The sequence below is a fragment of the Oryctolagus cuniculus genome, chromosome X (genome assembly GCF_051225735.1).
Source record: "Oryctolagus cuniculus isolate XC-2025 breed Fujian yellow rabbit chromosome X, ASM5122573v1, whole genome shotgun sequence".
In the NCBI taxonomy this organism is placed as follows: Eukaryota; Metazoa; Chordata; class Mammalia; order Lagomorpha; family Leporidae; genus Oryctolagus; species Oryctolagus cuniculus.
In genome coordinates this window covers 7,145,097-7,157,905 of record NC_142888.1, presented here as the reverse complement: position 1 = coordinate 7,157,905, position 12,809 = coordinate 7,145,097, and the positions used below count along the sequence as shown (strand labels likewise).

Below are 12,809 nucleotides of genomic sequence, written 5' to 3'. Positions count from 1 at the left end.
GAAGGTTGCTCATAAAAATAAATATTTTCATATCTTTGAGGAATATTTATTCTATGTTTTTGAATATTTATAAAGAAATAAAATACGTATGACAGGTAAACATGGAACCAAGTGACACAAATGACCTGTCAGAAAGTTAGAATAACAACTTAAGTAAATATGTTTATGATAGGAAAGAGCAAAACAATAGCACTAGTTGCTTCTGTGCAGTTGAGTTGGGATGATTTTAACTATCTTCTTTACAGTTTTTTATAAAACGCTTCCAAGACTATTCAGACAACCAGTGATATTTAAGGACATGGAAAGTTAATCTAAAATGGTTGAAAACTGAGCAAGTCCATAAGAAATCAGAAAGAAATTTTAATACATCCAGTTTGAAGGGCACCAGTTCAGTTAAAGGCACATTACCAAAACTTGATTTTTAAAAGGAAAATTTCAGCCTGTATTTACAATTTCAAAGTCTAATTTAAAATGTTTTACAACATGTTCAATTTTTTCACAGCATGTCATTAAAATTTCAATGTAAATGCAGCTAATACCAAACTGGTGGTGGTTGTGGTGGTGGTGGGGACCTATGTATATTTATGTTTTAAAACAAAGTTCTTATTTTTCTTCTCTTTATCAAATGTCTTCCCTTTATTTCATAAATAATATTACTTTCCTGTTTATTTTTTACTTCACATTTGTGAGCCATTTTAAAATACATTTAAATCTATTTTCATAATAACTTTGAGGTATGTATGATTATTTCTGTTTACAAATGGTACAAGCAATGACATGGTGTGTCCAGTGTGAAATAATCATGGACCAACAAGGCATAGTCTCAAGTCTCCCAAGACTCATTGTCCCTACCACGATTCTTTTTTTTTTTTCTTACGGAATGAATTTATTTCAATGAGGTTAGTTGCAAAATAAAGTATTAGAAATGTATCCCATATCTAACTGATTTTCATTACAAAATTGAAGGGAATTGTCACTGGTAATACTTCTTCCATAAGCTAAAAATTAGAGGGCAGAGTATTTGAATGTGTCCAACCCTGAAGCAAATGAGCAGTCCTGGTCCTAAGGGAACCTCAAGTTTCTTGCCTCAGAATTTAACTTTCCATCTCAATATTCCCTGAAGTTTTGCAAAGACAGCTGGAATGTAATGACGGCCACTATTTTTGTTAACAACTTAAGGCTCTTGGGGCCGGTGCTGTGGCATAGTGGGTAAAGCCACTGCTTGCAGTGTCAGCATCCAATATGGGTGCTGGTTCAAGTTTCAGCTGCTCCATTTCCGATCCAGCTCTCTGCTATGGCCTGGGAAAGCAGTGGAAGATGGCCCAGGCCCTTGGGCCCCTGCACCCACGTGGGAGACCTGGAAGAAGCTCCTGACCCCTGACTTCAGATCGGCGCAGCTCCGGCCATTGCAGCTATCTGGGGAGTGAACCAGTGGATGGAAGACCTCTCTCTTTCTCTCTCTCTCTGCCTCTGCCTCCCTGTAACTCTGCCTTTCACATAAATAAATAAATAAATCTTTAAAAATTAAACTTCATGCTCTTCACATATTATCATTAGTCTTTTTCACCTTCCTGTGATAGGATAGATAGGGTTTTCATCATCACTTTGCACTTGAAGTTCATTTTGTCAAGTAACTTGCAAGGCTGGAATCCTATCATGATTCTTTACCCAAGTATTCTAATCTTCACCAAAGCTTCACCTTGAAAATCAACACTTTTGTGCTCATTTCTTCCCTAGCGGCAACCTAATTTATCATGTTTGTGTTTGAAGTGGAGAATACAAAAATGGTAGAGTAGAATAATTTTAGGTTAAGCTGATATTCAAGACCGGCATCATGACAATTATTTCAATGCTGACAAGAAGTGCGTGGGTACCTGCCTTATTTTCCTGATTCAGCTGCTGACAGTACTCTAAATGAAGCTTCAGTTCTTTGTGACAATTCTTTCCATTTAGAATTTTAAAACAAGTTCCCATTTTTCTCAAAAGTGTTAATATAACTGATCTTATTTGGGAAGAAAAGTGTTGGGGGAAAATCTCTTTAAAAGAGTTCAAATATAACAATCCAAACCTGAGAATAAATAAAATGGATACACTAGAATAAATAAGTTTCTCCAAATGGAGGTTTTCAGAACATTGACATTATCTTTCTCCTCCAATTACAGAATTATTTTAAATGTAAGTGGCCAACAACAAGAGGCATTTTCCACTTCATGGTATCACCACTTCCTGTTAAGCAGGGGAAAAAAGTCATTTATGAGCATATTTTTAGATATTGATCATCTCATCTTGGTGCAAAGGGAATAAAAATAATTAAAGTTGAGTGAAAAATAATTTGAAGCATAGCATATTTCAAAGCATGACTATCATCATAACCATTCAGATGAGATTTCTTTAAGGGCTTGTAATAAATGCATGCCCTAGATTCTTTTTTTTTTTTAATTTACACCTTGCTTATTCAAATTGGCCTCTTTTATAGGTAGCTTAAATTTAATTCTTGTCTTCAGATAGTTTATATGATTAAAAACAAATGTAATAATTAGCATATACATAATGGCTGAATTAGACCAGTAGATGGACATTAACTGTAAGTTATGTACTTTATTTTAAAATATAATTTAAGTATTTCTCAATCTTATATTCTATCAAACTTAAAGTAGCATTTACTCAATGTACATAGAATTCTATTTTTGTTATCTGGTAACTGAAATTCATTTTAGAAAAGGTGAAAAATACAAAAAAGTAGTTAAATGAAATCACCCTTACTTTCACTATCAAGAAATTAACATCTATTTTATTTCATCATCTATCAATTCTCATTCCTACTATTATGACAGTTAGTAAGAGTTTATAGAATCCAGGAAAAATTATTACTGAAAAGAGATGATATAACAATAGAAAATTAGATTATTTAAGAGATATTTTACAAGCACTGATATATCATGCCTATACTCATACTTAAATTTCCTCTAACAGTTTTGTTTCTTTTTTCTTTTCTTTTTTTTTTTTTACAGGCAGAGTGGACAGTGAGAGAGAGAGACAGAGAGAAAGGTCTTCCATTGCCGTTGGTTCACCTTCCAATGGCTGCTGCGGCCAGCGCGCTGCAGCAGGCACACCGCGCTGATCCGATGGCAGGAGCCAGGTGCTTCTCCTGGTCTCCCATGGGGTGCAGGGCCCAGGCATTTGGGCCATCCTCCACTGCACTCCCTGGCCACAGCAGAGAGCTGGCCTGGGAGAGGAGCAACCGGGACAGAATCCGGCACCCCGACCGGGACTAGAACCTGGTGTGCCGGCGCCGCAAGGCGGAGGATTAGCCTAGTGAGCCACGGGGCCGGCACAGTTTTGTTTCTTTAGCATTGCATATTTGCATAGTGTTTTAGAAAGTTTTGATTATTTTCATTCTAGCTCTGGAAAATGATTATGAGGACAAACACTGTTATATTAACTAATGAATAAACTGAAACTTAAATTGGTGAGTATCTCTAGGGTACCTGAATATTGCAGAAAGAACTGAAGCTTTTTACACTGAAGTATTTACACAAGAGAGAAAATAGATGTGAATAAGAATTCATATATTAACTTCCAAATTGGCCGGCGCCGCGGCTCACTAGGCTAATCCTCCGCCTAGCGGCGCCGGCACACCGGGTTCTAGTCCCGGTCGGGGCGCCGGATTCTGTCCCGGTTGCCCCTCTTCCAGGCCAGCTCTCTGCTGTGGCCAGGGAGTGCAGTGGAGGATGGCCCAGGTGCTTGGGCCCTGCACCCCATGGGAGACCAGGAGAAGCACCTGGCTCCTGCCTTCGGATCAGCGCAGTGTGCCGGCCACAGCACGCTGGCCACGGTGGCCATTGGAGGGTGAACCAATGGCAAAGGAAGACCTTTCTCTCTGTCTCTCTCTCTCACTGTCCACTCTGCCTGTTTAAAAAAAAAAAAAAAAAAGCTTCCAAATTTGTCTTAGAAGAGTACAAATGGGGGCCACACTGTGACATAGCGGATAAAGCCACTGCCTGCAGTGCTGGCATCTCATATGGGCGCTGGCTGGAGTCCTGGATGCTCCACTTCCAATCTAGCTCTCTGCTATAGCCTGGGAAAGCAGTAGAAGATACCCCAAGTCCTTCAGCCCCTGCACCCATGTGGGAACACCCGGAAGAAGCTCCTGGCTCCTGGTTTCGGATTGGCGCAGCTCCGGCCATTGTGGCCAATTGGGGAGTGAACCAGCAGATGGAAGACCTCTCTCTCCCTCTCTGCCTCTCCTCTCTCTGTGTAACTCTGCCTTTCAAATAAATAAATAAATCTTTAAAAAAATAAAAAAGAAGAGTACAAATGGCCATGTGCTAAACCCTGCAGTAATTAGGCTCAGGTTAATTTAAGAACTATTTTAAGTATCTATTATATACAAAAATGAATATAAGACACTGTTCCTAACTTTAAGGATTTTACAAACTAATGGAAGTCAGATTATTCATACTAGAATGTAACAGATTGATGCAGACTGCTAAACAAAGTAAGGTAAGAGATACTACCTCTGCCCATTCAACAAGGAATTACAGCTAATAAGTCAACAAAGGGGACCAAATGGAATCATAAAAATAATCCATCTGTAAACAGAAAAAAAGAAAACAATGAACAGATGGGAAAAATAAAAGACAAACAGCAAGCTGCTATATTTAATCCCAGCCACATCAGTAATGACATTAACTATAAATGGTCAAATTAGGAGGAAGGTACAGTTATGGGAAAAATAAAAAGTTTCATGAATGAGGTGGTATTTCCCAAAGGCTTTAAAGGATACCACACAATTTTAACAGAGATTATACTATGTGAAATAATTCCGGCAGAAAAGAGACAAATAGAGTAGAATCTCACACATATGTAGAGTCTCAAAATAGGTGATTATATAGAAGTTAAAAGTATAATGGTAGTTACCAAAAGCTGGGGAGAGAGTGGGGGCGGTAGGAGTGTGGAAAAGTTGACTAATGAGGACTAAGGTACAGACAGGAGATATAAGTTCTGCTCTTCTACTGCAGAGTTGAGTGACACAGATCATTATATTGAACTATATATTCCAAAAAAGCTATCAGAAATTATTTTGATTTTTTTTGCTACAAATGTGATAAATGTTTGAGGAAATATATATTCTTTCTCTAATTATTTGAACATTATATAATATACACATGTATCAAAAGAGCAAATGGTAGCCCATAAACATGTTCAATTTGTGTTCAATTAAATATTTTTAAAAACTTACAGAGCATATTCTGTAAGTCCTCACAACACAAAAACATAAACTACAAGATATATTTAACAAATGATAAGTCATTTGCCCGAGTCAGAGTACTTAAAGTTAAGATACACGAAAGCTCAGCTGCATAAAACTAAAGTTGAGTTAGAAACATATGTAGAACACTTAGAATTCCAGAGAAGAGTTTGTAATCAATTTGGAAACAGGGACATTCCTAGGCCGCGGCTCACTAGGCTAATCCTCCGCCTTGCGGCGCCGGCATACCAGGTTCTAGTTCCGGTTGGGGCTCCGGATTCTGTCCCGGTTGCCCCTCTTCCAGGCCAGCTCTCTGCTGTGGCCAGGGAGTGCAGTGGAGGATGGCCCAAGTGCTTGGGCCCTGCACCCCATGGGAGACCAGGAGAAGCACCTGGCTCCTGCCATCGGCGGCCACTGGAGGGTGAACCAACGGCAAAAGGAAGAACTTTCTCTCTGTCTCTGTCTCTCTCTCACTGTCCACTCTGCCTGTCAAAAAAAAAAAAAAAAAAACAAAAAACAAAACCAGGGACATTCCTGAAAACGACAAAACTGAAGCTTGAAATTAGAAATGACTAATCTTATAGTGATTGACTTTACACATCCAGTAGATTAAATTTAATGTCATGAAGATGTGATTTACTAAAAGAAATGCATATTTATTATTTACTTTATGGCACAACAAAGACCTAGATAAAGTAAGAATTGAGATATTGGGGCCAGCGTTCTGGTACAGTGGGTTAAGCCACTGCCTGCAATGCCAGCATTCCATATAGGCACCCATTTGAGTCCCGGTTATTCTGCTTCTCGTCCAGTTCCTTGCTAATGTGCCTGGGAAAGCAGCGCAAGACGGTCCAAGTGCTTGGACTCCTGCACCCATGTGGGAGTCCTGGAAGAACTCCTGGCTCCTGGCTTCAGCCTGTCCCAACCCTGGCTGTTGCATCCATTTGGGGAGTGAACCAGAGGTTGAAAGACCTCTCTCTCTAATAAATAAAATAAATCTTAAGGAAAAAAGCAAAATATTTGAGATATCAAGCTTAAATGAGGTGGGAAAGGCAAAAATCAAGGAGAAAATTTTTTGTTCTGAACTATCTTAAAGGCAACAAATGAAACAGGCCACATGATAGAAAAACAATAATGAAATAGAAGTAACTGTGACAAAATGTATGAGCTACTGAATTTTAAAAAGCAGAAATTGATAATGTAAGAACAAAATGTTCCAAGAAGGGCATAGCATCCTTTTCAAAACAGTATATAGTGGGTGAAAGGTACAGAAAGTCATTTGATGTTCCGAGCACATCTCTGTGTTTGGTCAAGACTGAATGTTCAAATTGTACAAGCAACCTTTCTCTCTTGTACCTAACATTTCCTGACCTGTAAATAGCAAAATTTAAACCCATTACTGCCTTAAAATAAGATTCCTAAAGAGAAAGTTGAGCAAAAGAGTGGAACTGTTAAAAGATCCTGTTGGGAATATAAGCAAGCCTTTGAGAGCAATGTAACAGTATATGTTTTCTATGAAATAGCTGTCAATAGCAGGCGTTCATGAATGTGGAAACAAAAACTGAATCATTAATTAGTTGGTAGATTTTTAAAAATTACAGAATGTGTGTACTAGTTATATCTGACACAAACTACATCTACCACTTTACCTGTCTCTACAGAAAACCTTAATTCACTGAAAATTTTTTCATTTATTATTCTCGATAAAATAGCTGAAGGTTAGAGTGATCAACATATGATCTAGAATGTATGAGTTCTAAAAATAGAAAACTCCCTGTTTCTGACCTCATTCATAACATAAAGCTTAAAAGAAAAGTAACTTGGGATCGGTGCTGTGGCATCACAGGTAAAGCCGCTGCCTGCAGTGCCAGCATCCCGTATGGGCACTGATTTAAGTCCAGGCCGCTCCACTTCTGACCTAGCTGCCTGCTGATGCACCTAGAAAAGCAGAGGAAGATGGCACAAGTGCTTGGGTTCCTACACCCACACGGGAGATCTGGAAGAAGCTCCTGACTCCTGGCTTTTTCGGCCCAGCTCTGGCTGTTGCGGCCATTTAGGGAGTGAACCAGCAGATGGAAGTTTCTCTCTCTCATTCTCTCATTCTCTCTCTCTCTCTCTCTCTCTGCGCCTCCGCCTCTCTGCATCTCTGCCTTTCAAATAAATAAATGAATCTTATTTTTTTAAAAAAGGTAACTTTTCTTCAAGATTACTTTGTGCATCATTGACATTTACAAATTAAAATAAAATAAATCTCCTGATACTCTCCTACAAGATACCAAGAAAATTTATCATGGCTGACATTTAGAATTACAGTCTTGGTTTATAAGACATTCTAAGGTGGGCCCAATACACAAAAGCAAACCTTAACCAGCTATCCAGTTACTGATGTTTGAAGTAGACACAAGAAACAAAAAACACTGTCTGTTCTGTCATAATTAGACTGGAAATTATTTTGAAAGTAGACATCATATTGATTTTTTTAAAAAAAATGGCTTTCTTCTATATGAAAAGTTAAAAAACTTCTAATTCTTCCATTTAATTCCTTGGTATTTCAGTTATCTTGGGTCTCATGCATAAATCAAAATCTCAATGCACATAATGTAGTTATTGCAGATCATATGTAGAAGAAGCAGTAAGTATCGATGACTGTATAATTATTGTTTGTATACAGACTTCTGAGGCTTTGAGTGATTACCATACAAATACTGTACAATACCTATTACATAACTATTAGGTACCTATAAAGTACCTTTTTTTTTAAAGAAAGAACCTAGGTCTTTCTTTTTTTTTTTTTTTTAAAGATTTATTTATTTATTTGAAAGTCAGAGTTATACAGAGAGAGGAAAGGCAGAGACAGAGAGAGAGGTCTTCCATCCGATGCTTCACTCCCCAACTGGCGGAAACGGCCAGAGATGTGCTGATCCGAAGCCAGGAGCCAGGAGCTTCTTCCAGGTATCCCACGCAGGTTCAGGGGCCCAAGGACTTGGGCCATCTTCTACTGCTTTCCCAGCCCATAGCAGAGAGCTGGGTTGTAAGTGGAGCAGCCGGGTCTCGAACCGGCACCCATTAAGGGATAGCGGAGCTTCAGGCCAAGGTGTTAACCCGCTGCACCACAGTGCCAGTCCCTATTAAGTACCTTTTGAAACAGAGAAATTCATTTCTCTCACAGTAAAAAGAAATTAATCATCTGTTATCCACATCTCAAATCTGCTATAAAATTTAATGCCTTTGAAAGAAGCAAAGCCTTTAAAAATATATTTTTGAAGAAATGCTACTGATAATCCATAACTGTCACCCAAAAATCCATAGATTATATATATTTACTTTTCTGCCCTAGAACAAAGTATGAGAACTAGAACTACCTAAAAAAGCCTAGCAAAAACAGATTCCTGGGCACTGATCACAGTACATTTGAAGGTTAGTCCCCCAAATCTGAATTTCTAAGATTTCCATGTGAGGAAAATGCTCTGATTGGTAGATAAAAATGGAACAGCATTGCCCCAGAACGTAGGTCAGTAAATTATTGCTCATGGGCCTAATTTGGCCCGATGCCTATTTTTCTAAATCAAGTTTACTGGAACACAGCCATATCTATTCATTTATACTTCATCTATGGCTGCCTTTATGCTCTAATAACAGAGTTGAGTAGTTATGAAAGACAGCTTCCAAAGCCTTAAATATTTACTATTTGGCCCTTTACATAAAACATTTACTAACACTTGCCCTAAAAATGCCATGTCTCTCACTCCTATCTGGTTATGATCCTTAAAATTCTGGTTTAATCTTAAAAATCTGGTTATGATCCTTAAATTATGTCATAATTTATTAATTTATGAATTATTAATTTATGTCACTACATAAAATAAGAAATACAGTAAGACTGTTAGGGCACTTCAAAGCTTTAAAAATTTTCACCATCTTCATTAATGACTCTTTGAATAACATCATTTCCATGACATAATTCTGATGAACATCTCATGTGTTCCACAACTAAAAGTCACAAAGTTACTGTCTGATCTTCAATGAGAAACATCTGAAAATCTACAGTTCCAGAGATACGGTACAAATAAAATATATACAGTACAACAAAAAATATACTGAAGGACTTAAATAATTATTTTAAAAATTCTTATTTCTTCGAGGAAATATGCCAACATAAGATATTCACAATTGTCGTTAGTAATTAAGGGCAGGGAATTCTGAACAATAAATTAAATCAACAATTTCCCTAAATTGTCAGGTAATCTTTTCTATTATACATTAACCTCTATTTCATTTCTGCATCATTGGATAATGGCAACCTCAGAAAGAAGCAGCAGCAATAGGCTGACATTAGTCTTACACAGAAGGTGGCTGAAGGGCTTAGACTACACAGATATGCTTAACTAGATTTAAGTAAAATTTTATAGGATATATGTACTAATAAGTTCACCCCAATCTCTACCATTTCTTCTTGTTTTGTAACAGGCTTGATTCAAACTTTTATATTAGCTGATGGAGTCCTGAAGGCATTTGATTCTGGATTAGATAATATTCAAAGCAAAAAAATCAGTTCAGGTAATTAGAGCATTGATAAAAACTATTATGCATAGTTGTCTGTATGTGTACATACTAAGTGAAACTAACAATGTCTAACAGCAAAAATAACAATGTCTTACAGCAAAACTGAGATCGTTTTCTGAATGGGATAATTTAATTTTGTGAAGGGCAATAATATAGTTTAGTCAATCCTACTGAAAGTGTGTGACTAACAGGCATTATAATCATAATGATGTATTTAGAGGTTCAGGTTTCTGTTTTATATTCTTGTAAATGAAAGCCTTGATTATTGGGCTCTATGATTAGTTTTCCAATAAATGATTACATAATTGGTCGTTAAAGCAATGTTTATGTTAAAATAAGAAACTTTCAAACCAGTGCCTTATAAACTTTCAGTAAACAGAATACGTTTCATTGTTGGAATAAGAAATTATTAGCAAATTAACAAACGCAAAGTTTGTTAGCTAATACCTGTTGCACAATTGTTGTTAATTCCAAGCAGAGCTGTATGACATTATTCCTTGTAACTGAATAGTCTGTCACAGCAGCAAATGGTGACCTACAAAGGGAAAGGAAAAGTGTGATTATTAGGACAAACTGTTGAGAAGTTCCAAATTAAATAGCCTAAAATACGATTTGAATAATATGAATTATTCTGAAGTTTACATATTGATAAAAATACTTGCAACTCATTTAAAGAAAAACATTGAAAGAAATTTTGGAAGAGAGCAAAATTCATTAAATAATATTAAAGACACTAGTTACAACACTTGTGCCCTACATTGGAGTACCTGAGTTTAATACCAGACTCTGGCTTGTACCTCCAGCTTCCTGGTAATGCAGACCCTAAGAGGTAGTGGTGATGGTGAAAATAATAGGGTTCTTGCCACTCATGTGGGAGACTCACATTGAATTCCAGCCTCCTGGCTTCATAGGCATTTGGAAAGTGAACCAATAGATGGGATTGTGTTATCTCTCTCCCTCCCCTACTCCACCTCCCTTTCAAATAAATAAAAAATAAAATTTAAGAAGACTGCTTGTATATAAAAGCATTTCATGTGCAACACTTGCTATGCATGCACATTCTTTGGTGAAATGTCTGTTCAAGTCCTTTATCCATTTTCTATTTCATTGTTGGTATTCTTGCCATTGAGTTTAGTGAATTTTTTTTTAAGATTTTATTTCTTTATTTGAAAGGTAGAGTTACAGAGAGAGGCAGAGACAGAGAGAGAGGTCTTCCATTTGCTGGTTCACTCCCTAAATGGCCTCAATGGCTGCAGCTGAGCCAATCTGAAGCGTGGAGCCAGGAGCTTCTTCCAAGTCTCCCACACGAGTGCAGGGGCCCAAGAACCTAGGCCACCTTCACTGCTTTCCTAGGCCATAAGCAGAGAGCTGGATCAGAAGAAAAGCAGAGTAGCCAGGACACAAACCAGCAACCATATGAAACGCCAGAGCCTCAAGTGGAGGATCAGTCTACTACGTCACAGCACTGGCCCAAAGAGAATTCTTAATATATTCTGTAGGCACGGTCTATGGAGAATATATGATTTGTAAACATTTCTTCTTAGGCTATGACTTGGCTTTTCATCCTCTTAACAGGGTCTTTAGTAGATCAAAGTTTAAAATTTTAATGAGGTCAGATTTATTGATAATTCTTTTCTGGAATGTGCCTTTGATGTCGTAGCTAAGAAATCTTCAATATAACTGTCTTGAGTCAAATTCTTAACAAGGTATAAGGTTTGGATTGAACTCCATAGTTTTCCTTTTGCCTGTCCACGTGGTCTAATATAATTTTTTTCCCCCAAAGAAACCTTTTGTTTAATGAGTACAAATTTCCTAAGTACAACTTTAGGAATACAGTGATTCTTCCTACAATACCTGCCCTCCCATACCACCTCCTCCTTCCTCTTCCTCTCCCTCTCCCTCTCCCATTCCCAGTTTCATTCTTCATTAAGATTCATTTTCAATTAACTTTATACACAGAAGACCAATTCTATACTAAGTAAAGATTTCATCAATTTGCACACACATGCTCACAAATAAAAACTGAGAACAACTTTTACAATTAAGTCTCATATTTGTTACAACTCTTTGAGGACAGAGTCCTGCATGGGAAGTTAGTGCACAGTGACTTCTGTTAATTTGACAATTAACACTCATGTATGACGTCAGTGATCACTTGAGGCTCTTGACATGAGTTGCCAACCCTATGGAAGCCTTTGAATTCACAATCTCTGTCAGTATTTAGACAAGGTCATAAGCAAAGTGGAAGTTCTCTCCTCCCTTCATAGAAAAGTACATCCTTCTTTGATGGCCACTTCTTTCCACTGGGGTCTCTCTCACAGAGATACTTCATGTAGAATTTTTTTGCCACAGTGTCTTGGCTTTCCATACCTGAAATGCCCTCATGGGCTTTTCAGCCAAACCAGAATGCCTTAAGAGCTGATTCTAAGGTCAGAGTGCTTCTAATATCGTTTGTGGAAAAGACCATCTATTCTCCAACAAACTGCTTTGCTTCTTTGTCAAAAATCAGTTAACCATGATGTTTAAAGAGATTCATATTTTTTATTTGCTGAGTATTATGGTTAGTGAAGCATTAAGCCTGGGATTACAGAGTGGACTGAAACCATGTTTTTGCAAAAACTAAACAAAGAAAAAAGGAAGGAAGGAAGAGAGGGATTGAGTAAGGGAGAAAGGGAGGGTGGCATTACGGTTATCTTCTTAGACTCATACCTATGAAATCCATGAAATCTGTTCTTTATATTAATAAAAATTTAAAAATATAGAGAGTTTGACTCTGTATCTATCTTGCCATCAATATCACAATTTTGACTATTGAAACTATAAGAGAAATCAGGTACTTTATTTAAAAATGATAGTAGAGAATCCATTAATTTCTATTTTAAAACCAATTAACTTTTTTAGTTATTTTGCATTTTGATGTTTTATAATATTAGAATCCTGTTGGAATTTTGACATCATTTCATTAAACTTAATGGGAATTTGAATAAAACTGACA

At 37.2% G+C, this 12,809-nt stretch overlaps 1 protein-coding gene across 6 annotated transcripts in view; it reads right to left on the bottom strand.

Moving 5' to 3' along the window:
- The window catches only part of CNKSR2 (connector enhancer of kinase suppressor of Ras 2), a 317,996-nt gene that overhangs the window by 227,865 nt on the left and 77,322 nt on the right, over nucleotides 1-12,809 (bottom strand). For all 6 annotated transcript variants that reach the window (XM_002719953.6, XM_002719954.6, XM_008272442.5 and 3 more), the window contains exon 4: nucleotides 10,262-10,349. In XM_002719953.6, coding sequence (XP_002719999.1) covers nucleotides 10,262-10,349 — 88 coding nt within the window. The remainder of the gene's footprint in view (nucleotides 1-10,261; nucleotides 10,350-12,809) is intronic.